Consider the following 20,453-nt stretch of genomic DNA (forward strand, 5'->3'; position numbering starts at 1 on the left):
TCATAAATCATATTGTGTTCTTCGAACTGTTATGGCTTGCTCAAAATTGGAGCTTCAAAAATACTGTCTTAGGATTCTGCTGCTGTGTTATGATTCAAGGATTTATCTTCAAGTTGATAACATCTATATTCTTGACTAGAGAATTGAAACACGATAGAAGTAATAGAGCTTGGTGGTCAGGTAAATGGGCAACTGCTGGTTTAGGATGGGGTATTTTCACACAACCTGGCCGTGAATTTTTATGTAAAATTGTGGAATTGAGTATGTTCTCAGCTGACTTTACTCTCGGGCATTTAATTTTGTTTACCCAGATACCAATTTTATTCATTCCTTATGTTGATAGATGGCACTCGTTGTTATTATTTTGGTTAAAACCTGACAGGCAGCTTCGTCCTCAAATTTTATCTTCAAAAAAGAAGAGAAAGAGAAGAATAGTTGTTCATTTTTACCTTTTTGTCTTTCTTTTGGTACTGTGTTTCTTTGTTGCGTTATTCATGTTACCTTTTATTCTAAATAAAGTGTTGAAAATTAATTTAGCAGAATACGTACCTGAAGTTCTTCAGCAACTTATCCAACCAGATACAGGCCCTAGTACTAAGAAAGGGTTGAAAGGCTACAGATTGATGCAAAAAAAAAATCCATTGAGAGGTTGAAACTAATGTTTGGTGTTTCTATATGGCATAACCTCTGTTTTATAGCTTATATACATAAATATTTATATTATTTTAAATATTCCATTTTTGTAATACCTCTTTGGACTTTATGTTGGCAGCTGCATCAAGAGTGACTAGTCCTTCTTTTATCTTGAAAAGTTTTTGTTTATCACAAAACATACTTATTAAAGAAAATCTTGGTGCAGAGGATAAAGTATTTAACAAAGATACAATGTAATCCCATGTAATACAACCAGCATCTATAGAGAAAATTATAGAATCAAGAATAAAGTTAACAATTGATGATTCTATACTACCACCTGAAAATATAGCTTTGTAAACTTCTGGTGATAGTGATGATAAATAACGATATGCAAATGGTCTTTCATCAACACTACATTTGGAAATTGTAAGTAATTGATGAATTGTTGGTTTTTCAGGATAGTTTGATGGTTTACTTAAAATATTTGTGGAGACAGGTATTTGAGCACTGTGTGGATTCACTTGTATTTGAGATTGAACTGGTTGAGGTTGTGTAGTTTGCTTTGTTGTTGTTGATTTTTTTGATGGTTTAGAACTTGAATCTCTAAACTCTTCTGGTAACTGATCAACTTCGTAGATGGGTATATTCTTCAGTCCGTTATCTTTTTTAGGTTTCTTTTCAGATTTAATTTCTTCTATACTGTGACTTCTTTTGAATTGTGATTCTTGGGCATTTAATTCATCAATTGATTTCAAAACACTTGAATTATTAGCTTCATTGTGTAATGCTTGTTCATAAGAATCTCTTGCATTTTTAAAATCATTTAATTGAGTGTATGCTATACCTCTTCTCCAAAATAACTTCAATTTAGTTTTTTTATCTGGTGAATTCGATAGACCTGTATCACAAGTTTCAACACATTCTTTCCAACTTGATAATTTGATCAATGCCATAGCTTTGTTTGAATAAAGAACAGCATCTGCTGGGTTCAGGGTGATAGCATGACCGTATAGTTCAGCAGCAACTGTGTAGTCCTTTGAACTAAACGCTTCATTACCTTTAGCTTTCAAAATATCACTCATTTCTAACAGAAATTGGTCAGATCATAAGATGTGCTTCGTTTTGTTTTTACTGAGTAAAGTTTAACGGTTAAAAAAGTGATACGTATAAAAAAATATGTTGCCGCATCGGAAATTGAAATCATCAACATCAAAGGATTTAAGAATCTTATAATCTTTCGAAACTTCAAAAACTAAACTAATAAACCATTAAACCAGTTTCAAATATCTTCATAATGGTCTCAGATGACTTGAGAGATGAGCTTGATGCCATAGAGGCAATTTATCCCGAGTGTCTTGTCAGAATGAACGACAATTTAATAGATCTTAAGATACCTCAACATGAAGAGTTTATCGCCAGAATATCATTTCCTGAATCATATCCACAAACGGACCCTCCTCATATTTTACAAGTGCGGTCTAATGGTCACGATGACCAATACTTGGAGACTTTATTCAATGAGGTGCTTGATTCAATCTTTGTTGAGGGAAACGTTTGCATTTTTGATTTTTGTACAGAGTTAGAAGGTATTCTATATATTGAAGAAGAACCAGAAACATCAGGAAATGTTGATGAAGTTGAAGAGGTTCATATTGATTCGCTGGAGGGATGGACTATATCAGATCCAATCACTGATAGAGGCTCAACATTTATTGGTTTTGTACGGAAAGTTGAATCAGAACATGAAGCTAATGAAAAATTAGCGTTATTAAAGATGGATAAGAAGGTTTCAAAGGCAAATCATAATATGGTCGCATATAGAATCCAAAACTCAGATAATACAAGGGTACAAGATTACGATGATGATGGTGAAACTGCAGCTGGTGGTCGTTTATTACATTTATTAACCGTTATGGATGTTTGGAATGTTATTGTTGTCGTAAGTAGATGGTTTGGTGGTACTCATATAGGTCCTGATAGATTTAAACATATAAATAAGAGTGCATCAGAAAGTATTGTGAAGGCTGGTTTGGTTGATGATTCTAAAAGATCTAAAAAGAAGAGAAAATAACTTGAAAAATTCTATGCATATAAATCACCAATACTACAATAAAATGTTCATTAAAACCTGTCATTAGTTATCTATATGTAAATTTAGTAGCTTTCAGTTCAATTTGTAGATTTCCTCTTTTTATTTTGTGTTTTCTTGGGTATTTCATCTTTAGATCTTTTCCCACTTTTAGGTTCAGATCTTTCCTCTTTTTGTTTTTGCCATAGTTTATCTAAATCATTGACCTTTCCTTCTTGTTCTTGCTCTGGTTTCTTTTCTTCCTTTTTTGTTTCTCCAAAAGTTCTTCTTCCTATCACAGGTGGTCCATTATTTAAGCTATTCAATGCAGTAAACCCGACTGCTATCACTTTTGGCTTAGCTTGAGCTTTTTGTTTCAATTTTTCAGCATTAGATGTTTTCCACTCTGATAAATCCTTGAGTTTACTCTCTTGTTGTTCTTCATCTTGTTCTTCAGCTCTCTTTTCAGCTTGTTTCATGAACTATTCATATTTTCATGGTTAATAAATGCTATATTTAAATCGATGTTTTCAAAGAAAAACAGCTTACCTTCATGTTCAAAACATTTTTGGAGAAGCCCCCGGTACCAGCAGCCATTATTAAAGTGTAATAGTGCTACTAAACTGGTCTTATATGTGGTGATTCTTGGTGGAAATGCTCAAATGTATACAAACCTGATAAAGTGCAGTACAGATTTCCCGGGCCAGTAAATATTTTTTCAGGTAGGGCAACTCCCGATAATTTTTTATGCGATGAGATGAAGTAAAGCATAAAGATCTATAATATATTTATTTAAAAGTTGAAATCGAGCCCAGTTGAACAAGGTATTTGAAGATGAAATCAGACTTTAAAGTGAGTATTATGGAAAGAGATATTTTCTCGAAGTTGAACTTCTTGAAGAAACAGAATACTAACAAAGCTTAGTTCTCAAATCTTTTGGGTACTGTTTACTCTCAAGGTAATTTATTATTCACAGAAGATGGTACAAAACTTTTAAGTCCTGTTGGTAACAGAGTCTCTGTCTTTGATTTGATCAATAACAAATCATACACTTTACCATATGAACACAGAAAGAATATTGCACGTATTGCTTTGAATAAGCAAGAAACTCTTTTATTATCAGTTGATGTTGATGGTAGAGCTATATTAGTTAATTTCAATGCTCGTACTGTTTTACATCATTTCAATTTTAAAGATAAAGTTCAAGATTTGAAATTCACACCAGACTCCCGTTATTTTGCCATTGCTTGTGGTAGATTTATTCAAGTATGGAAAACTCCAGATTATACAGAAGATAGACAATTTGCACCATTTGTTCGTCATAGAGTCTATGCAGGTCATTTTGCAGATGTTACATCAATCACTTGGTCTTCTGATTCAAGATTTTTTGTTTCCACTTCCAAAGATTTAACATCAAGAATTTTCTCATTAGATTCTGATGAAAGTTCTGTTGCAATGACATTTGCAGGTCATAGAGATACAGTTATCAATGCATTTTTTTCAAAAGATCAAGAAATCATTTATACAATCAGTAAAGATGGTGCTTTATTCCAATGGGAATATACCAAAAAGCCAAGTGATGATTCAGATGAAGAAGAACCAGACTCAGACGAAGAAGTGGATCCATCATTAATGAGTTGGAGAATCACCAAAAAGAATTTCTTTTTTTCAGATGCTAAAGTAAAATGTGCAGCTTTCCATCCATCAAGTAACCTTCTGGTTGTTGGTTTCACTAATGGTGAATTCCGTCTTTATGAACTTCCAGAGTTCAATATGATTCAACAACTAAGTATGGGTCAAAATGAAGTTAATACAGTTAATATAAACAAATCAGGTGAATGGTTATCATTTGGTTCTGCAAAATTAGGTCAATTATTAGTTTATGAATGGCAATCAGAATCTTACATCTTGAAACAACAAGGTCATTTTGATTCAACAAATGCTTTAGCATATTCACCAGATGGTTCAAGAGTCGTTACAGCTTCAGATGATGGTAAAATCAAAATTTGGGATGTTGTTTCAGGTTTCTGTTTGAATACATTTGAAGAACATACATCAGCAGTTACAGCTGTTAGATTTGCTAAAAAGGGTCAAGTTATGTTTTCAGCTTCAATGGATGGTACTGTTAAGGCATGGGATCTTATAAGGTATCGTAATTTTAGAACGTTCACAGCTACAGAAAGGATCAAGTTTAGTGCATTAGCTGTTGATCCAAGTGGTGAAGTGATATGTGCAGCTTCACAAGATACTTTTGATATTTATGTTTGGTCTGTTCAAACAGCACAATTAGTTGATACTTTAGCTGGTCATGAAGGTCCAGTTTCTTGTTTAGCTTTTGGTGTGGAGAATAGTGTATTAGCGAGTGCAAGTTGGGATAAAACTGTTAGAGTATGGAGTTTATTTGGTCGTTCACAACAAGTTGAACCATTTGAAATTTATTCTGATGTTTTGGCTATTGCTATGAGACCTGATTCTAAAGAAATTGCAGTTAGTACATTGAATGGTCAAGTTCAATTTTGGGATGTTGAAAATGCTAAACAAACTGGTAATATTGATGGTCGTAAAGATATAATCAGTGGGAGATATTTAGAAGATAGATTCACTGCACATAATTCATCAAGATCTAAGGCTTTTACTGCTATTGATTATAGTTTTGACGGGTTAGCATTAGTCGCTGGTGGTAATAATAATTCTATTTGTTTATATGATATTCCAAATGAAGTTCTATTGAGAAGATTTACTGTTTCTTTAAATATGGATTTGAATGGTACACAACAATTTTTGAATAGTTCAAGATTAACAGATGCTGGATCTTTGGATCTTTTAGATAGAGATGGTGAAAATTCAGATTTAGAAGACCGTTTAGATGATTCATTACCGGGTTCTAAACGTGGTGATCCATCATTACGTAAAACAAGACCAGAAATTAGAGTTACAAGTATTCAATTTTCACCAACTGCTGCTTCATTTGCTGCTTCTTCCACTGAAGGTATTTTAATTTTCTCAGTTGATGATAGTGTTATCTTCGATCCATTTGATTTGGATATTGATATTACACCAGAAGCTACATTAGAAACATTGAAAGAAAAAAACTACTTAAATGCATTAGCTATGGCTTTCAGATTAAATGAAAGATATTTAATACATCAAGTTTATGAAAGCGTCCCAGCTGTTGATATTAAATTATTAGCTAATGACCTCCCTATAGTTTATGTTGAAAGATTATTATCATTTATTTCATCAATTGCAATGACTTCACCACATGTTGAATTCAATTTATTATGGTTGAAATCAATCATCACAGCTCATGGGAAATATATCAATACTCATAAACATGAATTTGCTTCAGCTTTAAGAGGTGCTCAACGTTTCATTGCTAGAGTTGCTAAACATGTTGTTAAGACTTCTAAAAATAATGAATACTCATATTTATTCTTATCATCTACTGAAAAAGATCAAGAATTGGATATTGAAGATGAAGATGAAGATAACATCATAGTTGATGCATCAAGTGATATTGAAGAATCAGATGAAAATGGGGATAGTGATGAAGATTTAGAAGATGCTGAAGATGATGATGAAGAGGAAAATGGTGGTTGGTTTGATAAGAAAACTTTAGCAAACAGTTTAGGAAATGAGGATGAAGATTCTGATGAAGAAGATTCAGAATAAAGTACATAGATCATATATAAAAGTTTAATGCATTCATAAAAGATATATATACAAGGTTTGTAGGTCGTAGTATCATTAATAATTAATCGTGTATAGGTTGGGGTGTTTTTAATCCACCTCATTCATAGCTTCCTCCTCTTCAAGAACAGTTAAAGCATGTTTCAAACTTAACCTATAAAACCCAGACGCATTAATTGGTTCCTTTTTCATAGCTCTTCTCAATGCCTTTGAGTCTTGAAGATCAGTAAAGTCTGTTGTGACTTCATTAACTTTGTCTAATTGGGTAATCTCAGTAACCTCATCAGGATTCTCAAGTTGGAATTTTTTTGCGGCCTTAATTACCAAATCATCAATACCAACTAATGTATCCAAAGCTATGAGTTTTTTCTGTGAGTTTGAAATATCATCTGTGTATTTAAGTTGATCCCTTTTCAAGATTGTTTTATTCTTAAATTGTAATAATTTCATAAATAAATCAAGTTCCTCATTATCATAATCATCAAGATATGACTGAAGATAAGAATAATCATAAACTCTTCTATTCATTTCCGTATATCTATTGTTCAAATCATATGTTTCCCCTTCGATCTCTATAAATTGATCCAAACTTCTGGTAAGAATTAAAGTAGCTTTTGCAATGGGTATCTGTGAAATAATTGTTAAATCTCGATCTTTAAGTAAATGATCAGTAGAGTGTTGATAAATCTCAAATAATAGCTCTTTTTTCCGAAGATGACTTTCCCTTCTTTCTAATTTTGTGAGTGCTCTACTTGTATGGAAAATATCATGGTCTGAGATGGGTATAGTACCGAAAGCTTCTAATGCCGATCTATTCAATCTGTCCTTCCTAACTTTCTCTCTTGCGAATCTTCTTTTCTGCTTCTCTGTGTACTTTGTTGTCCGTGAAGCATGTCGTATCAGTGACGGTAATATAAAAGCACCCTCTGGCTTCCTTGTGACAAGCCTAAACATCGTATTCCCTCCAAATGAACTTGAGCCTGTCTATTGATGTTTTGAAAACTTGAAAGATGAGCTTTTGAATATTTTGTATATAAATTTAGACAGGGCCACTACTTCACCAATATTTTTTTTACTAAGCAGATTTGAAAGAGACATAAATAAAGATAATCGATTTTCAAATATTGAGATCTGATACTGGGTTGATAGGATAAAGATGGGTCAAACTGATGGTGTGAATATTGCTATCAATTCATTAACAAGTGCCTTAAATGGTATTCAAAATCAAGAAGATGGTGCTCAAGATAAGGCACTAGCTGAACTATCATTTGTGGTGAAAAAATCGTTAGAAGACGAATCATTCAGAGAAGAGTTGGCAAAGGACGAGACTGTTTGGGAATACATAATCAAAGTCATCAGTAATTCATTACATGCTTCAGCTATACAAGAGAAAAGTATAAGGATAAAGCGTGGTGTTATACTGCTAGCTAGAAATCTACTAGTTGCTGATAGAACTATACCTTCAAAAGATGATAAACTAATAACTAGTATCTTCACATTTTTACAATCAGTTTTACCACTAAATATTGACCATATATTGGAAAAGGGATGTATTACTGCTTCATTACAATGTGTTTTCAACTCCACAGTTGATAAAACAACATATCATCCAAATGAATTACTTTCTATAAACAATTTTTTGGGTGATTTTAAAAAGAAAATTGATCATGATGATTTGACATTATATTTCAGATGTCTCAACAATTTCTTCAATATTTCAGAAGCATTAACATGTGGATTCAAATCATCAGAAAAGACAGATATTATTTTTTATAACATATTGGAAAATTTTGAACAATTAAATTTCCAAAATGATTTATCCACTCATGAATTATTAATCATTTCAATTTTCCAAAAAATGATTGTTCATGAATCATTCTTACCATATATTTCAAATCTTTCTTCCAAATCAGATTTTGTTAGATTTTTAAAAGCTTCTACTGTGATCATAACGAGTAAAGAATCTTGGGAAGTTTTCGAATTAACAGTTATTTTATCATGGATATATGAATTATTTCAAAAAACTTTAGAACAAATCAAAATACATTTCCAAAATGGTATAGAAGATTTAGAAACTGTTTATTTTACCATACATGCTGTACTGGATGTATTTGCAACATTAGTTAAGTTTGAACATGCTAAAAAATTCTTGTTATCTTATAAAGGTGTTGAAAATTTAGTTGAATTACTGGGGACAATTCATCAAAATGTTAAACCAAAGAAATTAAAAGATTCAGAAAAGCAAAAACAAACAAATACAAATAATGAAAATATTAAAACTCAAGATTATTATAAAAATTTCCCAGAGACAAAATCATTAATCATAGAAACTTTATCATCAATCATATATAAAGATTTCTCAGTACAAGAATTAATGAGAGAAACACATGGTTTAAAACTTGTTTTATCAAATTGTATAATTGATGATAATGAACCATTTATTAAAGAAAGAAGTATAGTTTGTTTAAGATTTTTATTATTAAATAATGAAAAAAATCAAGAATTTGTTGCTAAATTAGAAGCTAAAGAAGCTGTCCAGGATGATACTTTAGATAATGCAGGTTTTGAAGTGGAAATTGTTGATGGGAAAGTTAAATTAAAACAAAAAATTGATGTTGAAAGTACTAGAGTTCAAACAAAAGATGAAAATTCAAAGATTAATGAAGTTACAGAATGATATAAAAAACATTAACTTAAACGTGTATATATAAGATATTTTTTTTGGTTCTTATTTATATATGGGGTAATTATTGAAAACATAGATAAATCTATTTACCTTCTTTTTGTAATTCTTCAATGATTGCAGCTTTAACAACTTCAACATTAGCTTCATCAATTAATTTAATTTTTAATTCTTTTGTAGATAATTGTTTTAATTCTTCTGGTAAAACTTCTTTTTCAAATGAATAACCTTCAATTGAAGATAATGATTGATTAACAGCTTCAGCGAATTTTGCAGGATGAGCAGTTGATAATGAAATATATTTAACATTTTCCACTTTTTGAGCTTTATCTTGTGCAATATTTCTATATGATGCAGTAACACCAACAGCTGAATGTGGATCCAAGACATATTTAGTAGTGTTTGAAGTATAAACATCTTTAATAGTTTTAATGGTATCAGCATTATCAACTCTTTCAGAATCGAAATCCTTTTTAGCAGCTGAAATAACTTCTTCTTGAACAGTGAAAGAACCAGTTTGTTTTAATTCAGCAAACCAATTATTTATAGTTTCACCAGCTTTTTCATCTGATTTAGTAATGTTATCTCTAACTAAATACCATAATAAACGTTCAAAATTACTTGAAATTAAGATATCCATAGCTGGTGATAGCGTAGCTTTAACATCACCACCTTTTTCATATTTAGAACTTTTAAGGAATCTATCCAAGATATCATTTTCATTTGTAGCAATGATTAATTTATCAGCTGGTAAACCAACTTCTTTAGCATAATAACCAGCCAAGATATCACCAAAATTACCACTTGGAACAACAAAACGAATTTTTTTATCAGAACCAACTTTTTTCAATAATTGGAAATATGAATAGAAATAATAAGTTTGTTGAGCAAGAATACGAGCCCAGTTAATTGAGTTAACAGCACCAACATGATGATCTTTATTAAATTCAGCATCACCAAAGATTTGTTTAACAATATCTTGACAATCATCAAAAGTACCTTTAACTGATAAAGTATGAACATTTGGATCTAAAACAGAAGCCATTTGAGCTTCTTGAATTGGAGAGATACGACCAGTTGGATATAAGATGAAAACTGAAACATCTTTTTTACCTCTTAACCCATAAATAGCAGCTGAACCAGTATCACCTGAAGTAGCACCAACAACTGTTAAAACATCTCTATCAGCATCTGATTTACCTTGATTTTTACGTTGTAAGAAATATTCAAATAAGTTACCAACGAATTGTAAAGCAACATCTTTAAAAGCATAAGTTGGACCATGAAATAATTCTAAAAGATAAAGACCATTACCTTCATCAATTGTATTTAATGGAGTAACATCTTCATGTCTAAAAGTTGAATAAGAATTATGAATTAATTTTTTCAAATCTTCATCAGGGATTTCAGATTCTTTAACATATAATCTCATGATTTGGAAAGCTAAATCTTGAAATGATAAATTTGACCATGATTCAATAATTTGTGAATCAACTTTTGGAATAACTGATGGAATGAAAAGACCACCATCTGAGGCTAAACCTTTCAAGACGGTTTCTTCGAAAGAGAAGGCTTCAGCACCGGTGGAACGAGTAGAACGGTATGTTTGGGATGACATGATGTGAATCTGAATCTATAAAGATGTCAATATCTCTATCTTTATCACTATATTACTTTTTGTTTATGATTCACATGAACGTTTTTGACCGGAAAAGAAAGAAAAAATAAAAAGTTATTGACACGTCGTTGATTTGACAGACAAGATTACGTAATTGGATTAATAATTTTGATTTTGATTTTCTTAGTAAATTTAAAATTAAGCGCTGAATCAACAGAATTTGAACAGAATTTGAACAGAAATTTCAAAGGGATTCAGATACTTTGGTTGATTTGGTGCTGGTTGTTTGCTAAGTTGGCTGCTGGTGATCCATGAATTACATAATTAGGGGACAAAGTGGTGTTCCAACGCGATGCTTAAGTGGTGAGATACGGTATATCAAAGGTATTATTGGTAAAAGATACAAGAGTAATGGATCAAGATCTAAACAGGTCGATGAAGTAGAAGGAAGTAAAGGTGAAGAGGAATTGGACAGTGGTGTTGATTACTTGTCGACGTACAACAAGATCTCAGGGACAACAAGATGGGAATTCAGAAATACAGATTTAAACGAAGATCATCAACTTGGTGGGAAAAAGAAGAAGCAATATAAGCAATTGGATGAAGTTATGGGGTTTGATAATGAACCAATACCTTTTAGATCCAATGGGAAATTTACAAAATCCAAAAATGAGAAACATTCAGTGAAGAAGACTAAAAAGGTTGAAGATGAGAAGTTCACTCAAAATAAATCTAGTCAACATAAAAATTCCAATAAGAAGAACAAAAAACCACCTGTGATACTGGATTCACTACTTGGTATAAGGAAAGATCAAAATGCTTCACAGCCTTTAAAGAATAACAAATCACACAATGAGAAGAATGATAACACTTTGAATCTTCAAAATGAAGATAATCTATCAAAAGCAGGTTTCTCATCTTTCAAGAAAATTGACGATTCATTTGAGTTTCCAACAAATACACAATCGACAAATGACAAAAAAGATCTCCATACTGATTCAAACTCTATAGAATATGATTTCAATACATACCTTAGACTATCCAAATCACACTCAAAATTGGGATCAAATCTCCAAACTGACATAAAACAAAAAATTGACCCGAAACCTGCTGTAAAGAAACATACAACACATCCAATGTTTAAAAAATCAACAAATTTGAATCCAACAAGAAATTTTTCCACTTCATCAATTATTTATGGTGAACCACTTGATTATTTGAAAAAAATTAAAATGATGAAGAATTTTATGAAAGATTATGATTATTCATTAGAGAAAAAATTACCAAGATCTGGAACCCAGAGAAATTCCAAAACATCAAAATATTTTGCTAGAGATGAATCAAGATTGTTAAAGAGTAATTATAGAAAGGATTTTATTAAAGATCATCAAAAAAGTAATAATTTAGAGAAAAAATTCAAATCTAATGATGAGGAACAATTATCACAATTGAATGATAGTATAATTTTCAGTAATTTGGGTATTGAAGAGATTTCAAGTTTAATTCCAAGACCTGAATTCCCTCAAATTGGAAAAGTTAAAGAAAATGTTAACCATATATATGATGGATGGAAAAATAGAGATGAATATAATCAACATTTCCAAAAAACATTCTCAAAAGATCTTACATATCTTCGAATTCAAAATAAAAATTTAGGTAAATTATCAATTGATAAGATCAAACCATCAACATCATTAATGAATGATTCTAAAATTTCATCTATTTTGAAACAACATAATTTAGTATCTGATTCTTTACAAAAAGGTGATATTGTTAAATTCATTAATCCTTTATATTATTTAGGTAAAAAGGGTATAATTATTTGTGATTCCTCTAATACAAAATTTCAAAAAATTTTACAAAATATTGAAATACCCAAAGGTAAAAATTTCCAAAATCATTATGTTGTACTTGTAATAAGAACAGGTTTCAAAGATTTTTTAGATCCATTATCAAATAACTCAAAGGGATTTTATACCAAAAAGCATTCAAATATTGGAACAAGTAAAATTATTCAAAGAAGAAGAAGAGCAGAAACTAAATTATATCATCCTCAAGATCCTTATTTTTTTGATAAATCTAAGAAATTCATTCATGGTTTTTTTGAAATTACAGATCCTTTTTTCAAACCGCTTGAAGATGAAATCTCTATAAATTCTCAAAAATATTTTGGTGGGTTTTTAGATGTTGTCCCTAAAGCAAGTGTTATTGATACTGGATATAATTCAAATTTACAGATATTGGATGATTCAAGATTATTAGATTCTTTGTTAGATGTTATTGAAAGTCCTATAGTGGAAAGGGAAATTATTAAACCTGAATTAGAAAAAGCCATATTTGAACCAGATCATGCATATTTATTCTCAGGAGAAGGTGAAGCATTTGAAGTTCGTGATTATTAAGAATCTTACATATATCACAATTAACATCATTATTTATTTTCTATATAGTACATAAACCCACAAAGGTATTCCTTTCTAAATTCTATTAGTTTTCAATAATAAATCAACATTTTCAGAAAGTAATTCATCTGTATAAAATTCTGATCTTCTAACAGTATCTTCATTATAACCTTCATCACCAGATAAAATTTTTAATAATTCAGAATGAGATTGTGTAAAATCTTTTAAAAATTGAACAGGATCTTGGGTTAATAAATTATAAAATTGATATTTTCTATTTGAATTATTTAAAGCTTGAATACCCAGAATAATTTTCATATTTAATTCTTTTATAGATTCATCATTTTCTGTTAATAATTTTTTAGATTCATTTTTCCAATATTCTTGTTCTGAAACATCAATAAATGGTACTTCAACATCAATAACCGTTTCACCTAAAGTTGAAGATTTATCAACTTTAATTTCATAATTAATTTCAATTGGAGGTTTTGGTGATAAATGTTTTGATAATAATTCAATTAAATCTCTAAAATTAAATCTTGGTACATTAAATAATTTTGATAAATTTTCATCACAATTTATAATTCTTTTATCTTCTGGTGCTTGTAAATTATTGAATTGAATATATTGCCATATTGAATATACAGCATCATGTTGAGTTAATTCATTAACACCTAAAAGTGAAGATAATTCATTTGATGTGATTAATTTAATTGGTGATTCTTTTGGTTGAATTGTAATCTTGGTTTTAATGTTTTGACTACCAGGTCTTTTAACATCTAATCCATCAAATTCAACTTTTGGAGCATTTGGATCTGTTTGTTCATGCCATTCAATGACATTTTCTTTATTAAGATCTTGTTGATTTGGTTGTTGTTGTTGAGATTGTGGTGATTTATCATTTTGAATATCAATCGATATACCATTTAAAAACGTACTAAATTTTCTTCTTTGAGGATCTTCAGCATCAACATCATTAACTAATCTACCTTCGATTCTTAAATTCCAAGTTGGTTCTTCATTTGATTGTTGACCTTGATTTAATTGCCATGGTTGATTTTCAGCTGTATTGAAAATAAATATTCTTAAGATTTCCTTCTTTGTTGGGATTTTATTTATATTTTCTTGTAAATCATTGATTTTTCTTGCAGTAAAGATATCAATTTTCTTTTCAGCATCTAATAATTTCCTATATAATGAAACTTCTGGTACAATTTTATCTATTGAATGAGGGATGTTGATATCAGTTGGACGTGTTTGCACAGTAGTGACACCTTGTTGAGCAATCTGTTGAGGAGCAGAAACTGGAGCTGCTCTTGCTTGTGGTTGTGGTGGGATATTCTGTTTGACCATCTTTGTGGAATTCTTTAGAAAATCAAGTTGGTTGATATTCGATTTCGTTTCTTTCTTCTTTTTGTTATTGAATTGTAAATTTCGATTTTTCGTTTCTTCACCAAATTAAAAAAAAACAAATTCGCGGCCTTTAAAAAACACCAAAACGCGAATTTTTGAAAATTAACGTAATTTTAAAATTGTATAAAAACCAGAAAGAATCCGTTGAAATTTTGATCACCAAAAAAGATTTGAAAAAGAGTAGAAGATGAGTGATATTCAGGCAGCTGTTAAGAAGGCATTGGAAGAGAAAACACAGGAAGAACTCAGTGCAATTGCAGCTGGAGAAGACGATGAAAATCCTCAAAAGGAATTGTCTATTGAAGAAGAATATCAATTATGGAGAAAGAATTGTCCATTGATGTATGAGTTTGTTTCAGAAACAGCTTTAACATGGCCAAGTCTAACTGTTCAATGGCTTCCTGACCAAGAAGTATTATCTACAGGGATCAAACACAGAATATTATTGGGAACTCATACTTCTGGTGAAGATACAGATTATCTAAAGATTGCATCTACTCAATTACCTAAAAGTTTGGTAGATACCAATGGTAAACAACAACAACAAGAAGAAGGACCTGCTGATTATCAAAAACAAGGTTTCAATGCTAGATTAAAAGTCAATAAGAAATTTAAACATCAAGATGAAGTGAATCGTGCTCGTTATCAACCTCAAGATCCAACTAAAATTGGTACAATAAATGGTTCAGGTAAAGTATTTATTTATGATACAACTTTAGAATCAAAGGAACCAATTTTCCATTTGGAACATCATACTGAAAATGGGTATGGTATTTCATGGAATAAATTCAATCAAGGACAATTATTAACTTCATCTGATGATAAAACTGTTGCTCTATGGGATATCAATAATCAATCAACATCAACAATAACTCCAAAACATATTTTCAAACATCATAGTGATATAGTTAATGATGTTCAATGGCATAATCATAATGCTAATGTATTTGGTTCAGTTAGTGAAGATAAAACTATACAATTATTTGATATAAGAACCTCCCTTTCAACACCATTACATTTAATTAATCGTCATGCTGCGGTTAATACAATTTCATTTTCTTTACATTCATCAAATTTATTTGCAGTTGGATTAGATGATGCCACTATTGAATTGTTTGATATAAGAAATCCTTCCAAGAAATTACATACAATAATGGGACATTCAGAATCTATAACTTCATTAGAATGGGATCCTCATAATGATGGAATAATTGCATCAGGTTCTCAAGATAGAAGAGTTATTCTTTGGGATATTAAAAAAATTGGTGAAGAACAAATTCAAGAAGATGAAGATGATGGTGCACCTGAATTATTTATGATGCATGCAGGTCATACATCAGGTATAACTGATCTTTCTTTTAATCCAAATATTCCTTGGACTTTAGCTACAAGTTCTGATGATAATATTGTTCATTTATGGAAAGTGGCTAAGAAATTGACTAATGAATATCATGGGATCGTGGAGGAAGATATTGATTATAATCAATTGGAATAGATAAAACCGGTGAGCTTTGTAATATAAATAAATAAATAAATAAATTTAAATTTAAATTTTGTTTAAATGGTTATATGTGTAATTTTGAGAATGGTGCAAATTCATCAGTGTAAATTTCATCACTAACATTTTTGAATAGTGGTAGATTTTTTTGTTCGCGAAAATTATTTTTCCAATGTGTTAATGAAAAATCGAGAGAGATCAATTGAAGAACTTGAAATAAATTAAGTACGTAGAATTTGAAAGAATACACACAAGTACACAAATTCATAATGAGTTCCATACTATACAAGGCATTACCAAGTGCAAGAATACCGCTCGTTAGATACTCTGCCAGATCTAAAAGACTTAATAAAGCTGAAGTTCAATTATTAAAAGATTTCCCAAATGTTGGTGTTAAAGGTCAAATTGTTAAAGTTTCACATTCATTAATGAGAAATACTCTACATCGTTATAATGGTGCTGCATATATTTTACCAAATCAAGGTCCAAGAATCCCAGTGGTGAAACCAAAGAGAAATAATCTAACGTTCTCCAATACAAATGTTGAAACTCAAGTTAAAGTTGAAAAACCAAAACCAATAGAAATTAAACCAGAAATTAAACAACAACCAAAACAACAAAGTAAACCAGAAATTAAAATCCCAGGGTTATTACTTAACATTCCAACTAATTCTCAATCAACTCCAAAGACAAATATTTCACCATCAGATTCATTATCATTATTTAAATTATCTCGTGAATTATCAACTTCTTTAACAATTAATAAACCAGGTTTAAATGATACAAACTTATCTGAAGCTTTAACCAAAAAAGATATTGTTTCTTTCATTAATTCATCTGTTACTTCTAAAATTCAAGAATCAAATTTAGAGATCAAATCTAATTCAAATGAAACTATTAATAAAATTGAACTTTTTGATGATTATAACTTATTAATTTGGAAAGATGAAGAAAATATAGCTATTAACTTGACTGTTAGTCCAGCTTAAACCCTTTCATTGTGTTTTTCCAGTGTTTTAAACAAAATATAAACTTGTATAGATACTTTATTCATGCATATATGTAAATAGAAATAAAATTTTCTTGTAAGTTGGACTACAATATCAATTCATTCATTCACTTCATTTATTTGCAAAATTCCATTATTATTACAGTGTATAGTATATATATAATAGCAAATGCTAAATTTGAATTCAAATCAAACTTTCTAGTATACAGGGGGTTGGTATTTTCTTGTTCATATGTTATATTCTCTTCCTTTTCCTTTGTATCTATGCTTTCAAAACAACAATAACAGAATCACCTCTTAAAAACATCTTACTAACAAATCTTTCTTTTGATACAGGTTTACCTTTTTTACCTTTTGAATTTCTTGGAGTTTCTGTCCATAATTCTTTAACATTTTCTAATACAAGATTTGTATGTCTATCAAATGCTCTTATTTTAGCTAATAATTTATGATTATTCCTACATGATATTAGGACTTGTGTTCCATTCTGTACTGAATCTTGTAATATGGCCATTGGTCCATGTGTAAATTCATATTCTTCAAGTTTTTGTAATTCAATATCAGTTAATTCTGATTTTGGACGATCTAGTAGTTCACTAAAGGCAATAATGGTTAGTAAAATTATCAATATTTTGATTAATTAACGATTCACATACGCCATTGTTTCCTTTTATAAGTATAAAAAATATATCAAAGATTTGAGATTCCCTTATTATATCAAATGTTCAATTTAACTCATACTTTGTTTTTGCTTATAAAATTGAAAAGTTGAAGTTTTAAATTAATGTTGCGAATTCCGGTGGCTTGAAAACGTGATCGTCCTACCGGTATTTCCCTCTTTTAGTCTCCTTCCTAATTGGGATTTTTCATTCGGTTTTTTAAAATTACGACGCGAAAAAAAAATTTGAAATGTCGCGTTTTTTCGATATAAAGAATTCCAATTTAGGTAAATTAATTACATCTTAAACTGACATCTCAAACGTTTAACAAGGCAGATTTATTCGAGATTTTGATAAATTAATCAAAACAATACCTTCCTCACTGTTCTTATACACACAGACCTTTGAACAAAAACAACTTTTCCCAACCTTCCACAATGTCATTTGATGCTCCAGCAGTTTATCGTGCTCCAGTTCTTCCTGGTGAAGAATCTGAACAAGATACAAATCAAGAAATTATCACAGCTTTCAAGAATTTTGTTTTGGAATATAGAGTTGGTACTGATTTCTTATACCGTAATCAATTACGTGAAAACTTATTAGTGAAGGAATATTCTTTAACTGTTGATAATGAACATCTTATTGGTTATAATGAAACTTTAAATAAAGGTTTAATGGATGATCCTTCTGATATGATTCCTTTATTTGAAAGAGCTATTACTGATGTTGCTAAAAGAATTGTTTTCTTACAAGATTCAGAAGTTCCAACCAATTTCCCAGTGTGTCAATTAATTCTTAAATCAAATGCTTCAACTTTATCAATTAGAGAATTAGATGCTGATCATATTTCCAAAATCATTCGTGTTAGCGGTATCATTATCAGTGCTTCAGTGTTAAGTTCCAAGGCTACTTCTGTTCAAATCATGTGTCGTTCATGTAGACATACTATAAGATTATCTGTTAATTCAAGTTTTGGTGGGTTACAATTACCTAAATCATGTCAAGCAACTCCAGCTGATGGTGAAAGATCTCAATGTCCTCCTGATCCATATTTAGTTGTTCATGATAAATCACAATTTATTGATCAACAAATTTTAAAATTACAAGAATTACCAGAAATGGTTCCAGTGGGTGAAATGCCTAGACATGTATTACTTTCAGTTGATCGTTATTTAACAAATAAGATTGTTCCAGGTACTCGTTGTAATATTAATGGTATTTATTCCATTTATCAATCAAAAGTTAAAAATGCTTCATCTGTTGCTATTAGAAACCCATATATTAGAGTATTAGGTATACAGACAGATGTTGATCATAATGCTGCAGGTAATGCTATATATACAGAAGAAGAAGAAGAAGAATTTTTAGAAATGTCAAGAAATCCAGATCTTTATGAATCATTTTCAAATTCAATTGCTCCATCAATTTATGGTAATTTAGATATTAAAAAAGCTATTGCATGTTTATTAATGGGTGGTTCTAAAAAATTATTACCAGATGGTATGAGATTAAGAGGTGATATTAATGTCTTATTATTAGGTGATCCTGGTACTGCTAAATCTCAATTGTTAAAATTCGTTGATAAGGCAAGTCCTATTTCAATTTATACATCTGGTAAAGGTTCTTCAGCTGCAGGTTTAACAGCTTCTGTGCAAAGAGATTCCACCACAAGAGAATTTTATTTAGAAGGTGGTGCTATGGTTTTGGCAGATGGTGGTGTTGTTTGTATTGATGAATTCGATAAGATGAGAGATGAAGATAGGGTGGCAATCCATGAAGCTATGGAACAACAAACTATTTCTATTGCAAAAGCTGGTATTACTACAGTTTTAAATTCAAGAACTTCAGTTTTAGCTGCAGCAAATCCAATTTTTGGTCGTTATGATGATATGAAAACTCCTGGTGAAAATATTGATTTCCAAACTACAATTTTATCAAGATTTGATATGATTTTCGTGGTTAAAGATGATCATAATGAAGGTAGAGATGTTTCAATTGCTAATCATGTTTTAAATATTCATACTGGTAGAAATCAACAACAAGAAATTGCAGGTGAAATTCCAATTGATAAAATGAAGAGATATATCTCTTATTGTCGTGCTAAATGTGCACCAAGATTATCTGAACAAGCTGCAGAAAAATTAAGTTCACATTTTGTTGAAATTAGAAAAACTATAAATGATGCTGAAGCTTTAAGTGATCAAAGATCATCTATCCCAATTACAATTCGTCAATTAGAAGCTATTATTCGTATAACTGAATCATTGGCTAAATTACGTTTATTACCAGTTGCAACTGAAGAACATGTTGATGAAGCAATTAGATTATTCCAAGCTTCAACAATGGATGCAGCAAATCAAGGTAATATAACTACAGCACCAAAATTAAAAGTTGAAATTGATAAGATTCAAAATGAAGTTAGAAGAAGATTACCAATTGGTTGGTCAACAAGTTATCAAACTTTAAGAAATGAATTTGTTGCAGGTAAGAATTATTCTCAACATGCTCTTGATAAAGCATTATTTGTATTGGAACGTCATGAATCAATTACATTTAGAAATCAAAGACAAAGAATTTTGAGATCTGGTGTTTAATTGGTTTATTATTTTATTGTTTCGGGTAAATTTGGGTTATATCGTTATGGTGTTTTCTACATGTTTTGGTTTTAAAAGTTAATATAATTCATTTAATATATATAATAGTGTAATATAATAAGAGCTTAATGGGTTTAACATCTATAATGTAGTGCATTTGTAGATAAACTTTAAGAAGATTTT

The 20,453-nt window shown here is 30.2% G+C and overlaps 12 protein-coding genes across 12 annotated transcripts; 7 read left to right on the top strand and 5 right to left on the bottom strand.

Moving 5' to 3' along the window:
• Window positions 1-725: 725 nt before the first annotated feature.
• Window positions 726-1,718, bottom strand: TAH1 (Tah1p; the record flags this gene model as incomplete). The annotated part of the gene is made up of 1 exon (XM_011272925.1): window positions 726-1,718. One exon carries the CDS (start codon window positions 1,716-1,718, stop codon window positions 726-728), a length of 993 nt encoding a protein of 330 aa, XP_011271227.1.
• A 212-nt stretch (window positions 1,719-1,930) lies between these two features.
• On the top strand, window positions 1,931-2,707 carry YIH1 (Yih1p; the record flags this gene model as incomplete). Its single annotated transcript, XM_011272926.1, has 1 exon — window positions 1,931-2,707. The coding sequence occupies one exon, from the start codon at window positions 1,931-1,933 to the stop codon at window positions 2,705-2,707; it is 777 nt and encodes a 258-aa protein (XP_011271228.1).
• Window positions 2,708-2,805: 98 nt separating this feature from the next.
• MPP6 (Mpp6p) lies at window positions 2,806-3,301 on the bottom strand (the record flags this gene model as incomplete). Its single annotated transcript, XM_011272927.1, has 2 exons — window positions 2,806-3,186; window positions 3,254-3,301. 2 exons carry the CDS (start codon window positions 3,299-3,301, stop codon window positions 2,806-2,808), a joined length of 429 nt encoding a protein of 142 aa, XP_011271229.1.
• A 237-nt stretch (window positions 3,302-3,538) lies between these two features.
• Window positions 3,539-6,376, top strand: PWP2 (snoRNA-binding rRNA-processing protein PWP2; the record flags this gene model as incomplete). The annotated part of the gene is made up of 2 exons (XM_011272928.1): window positions 3,539-3,560; window positions 3,681-6,376. 2 exons carry the CDS (start codon window positions 3,539-3,541, stop codon window positions 6,374-6,376), a joined length of 2,718 nt encoding a protein of 905 aa, XP_011271230.1.
• A 108-nt stretch (window positions 6,377-6,484) lies between these two features.
• Window positions 6,485-7,492, bottom strand: BN7_6508 (uncharacterized protein; the record flags this gene model as incomplete). Its single annotated transcript, XM_011272929.1, has 2 exons — window positions 6,485-7,374; window positions 7,471-7,492. The coding sequence occupies 2 exons, from the start codon at window positions 7,490-7,492 to the stop codon at window positions 6,485-6,487; spliced, it is 912 nt and encodes a 303-aa protein (XP_011271231.1).
• Window positions 7,493-7,550: 58 nt separating this feature from the next.
• CTR86 (Ctr86p) lies at window positions 7,551-9,071 on the top strand (the record flags this gene model as incomplete). Its single annotated transcript, XM_011272930.1, has 1 exon — window positions 7,551-9,071. The coding sequence occupies one exon, from the start codon at window positions 7,551-7,553 to the stop codon at window positions 9,069-9,071; it is 1,521 nt and encodes a 506-aa protein (XP_011271232.1).
• Window positions 9,072-9,162: 91 nt separating this feature from the next.
• On the bottom strand, window positions 9,163-10,695 carry THR4 (threonine synthase THR4; the record flags this gene model as incomplete). Its single annotated transcript, XM_011272931.1, has 1 exon — window positions 9,163-10,695. One exon carries the CDS (start codon window positions 10,693-10,695, stop codon window positions 9,163-9,165), a length of 1,533 nt encoding a protein of 510 aa, XP_011271233.1.
• Window positions 10,696-11,006: 311 nt separating this feature from the next.
• Window positions 11,007-13,097, top strand: BN7_6511 (uncharacterized protein; the record flags this gene model as incomplete). The annotated part of the gene is made up of 1 exon (XM_011272932.1): window positions 11,007-13,097. One exon carries the CDS (start codon window positions 11,007-11,009, stop codon window positions 13,095-13,097), a length of 2,091 nt encoding a protein of 696 aa, XP_011271234.1.
• Window positions 13,098-13,172: 75 nt separating this feature from the next.
• Window positions 13,173-14,450, bottom strand: BN7_6512 (SWIB/MDM2 domain-containing protein; the record flags this gene model as incomplete). The annotated part of the gene is made up of 1 exon (XM_011272933.1): window positions 13,173-14,450. The coding sequence occupies one exon, from the start codon at window positions 14,448-14,450 to the stop codon at window positions 13,173-13,175; it is 1,278 nt and encodes a 425-aa protein (XP_011271235.1).
• A 247-nt stretch (window positions 14,451-14,697) lies between these two features.
• HAT2 (Hat2p) lies at window positions 14,698-16,005 on the top strand (the record flags this gene model as incomplete). Its single annotated transcript, XM_011272934.1, has 1 exon — window positions 14,698-16,005. One exon carries the CDS (start codon window positions 14,698-14,700, stop codon window positions 16,003-16,005), a length of 1,308 nt encoding a protein of 435 aa, XP_011271236.1.
• A 272-nt stretch (window positions 16,006-16,277) lies between these two features.
• MRPL50 (mitochondrial 54S ribosomal protein bL9m MRPL50) lies at window positions 16,278-16,997 on the top strand (the record flags this gene model as incomplete). Its single annotated transcript, XM_011272935.1, has 1 exon — window positions 16,278-16,997. The coding sequence occupies one exon, from the start codon at window positions 16,278-16,280 to the stop codon at window positions 16,995-16,997; it is 720 nt and encodes a 239-aa protein (XP_011271237.1).
• A 1,116-nt stretch (window positions 16,998-18,113) lies between these two features.
• MCM5 (MCM DNA helicase complex subunit MCM5) lies at window positions 18,114-20,270 on the top strand (the record flags this gene model as incomplete). The annotated part of the gene is made up of 1 exon (XM_011272936.1): window positions 18,114-20,270. One exon carries the CDS (start codon window positions 18,114-18,116, stop codon window positions 20,268-20,270), a length of 2,157 nt encoding a protein of 718 aa, XP_011271238.1.
• Between the last annotated feature and the right edge of the window lie 183 nt (window positions 20,271-20,453).

This window comes from Wickerhamomyces ciferrii, contig 00286, assembly GCF_000313485.1.
Source record: "Wickerhamomyces ciferrii WGS project CAIF00000000 data, strain NRRL Y-1031 F-60-10, contig 00286, whole genome shotgun sequence".
NCBI classification, from domain to species: Eukaryota; Fungi; Ascomycota; class Saccharomycetes; order Phaffomycetales; family Wickerhamomycetaceae; genus Hansenula; species Hansenula ciferrii.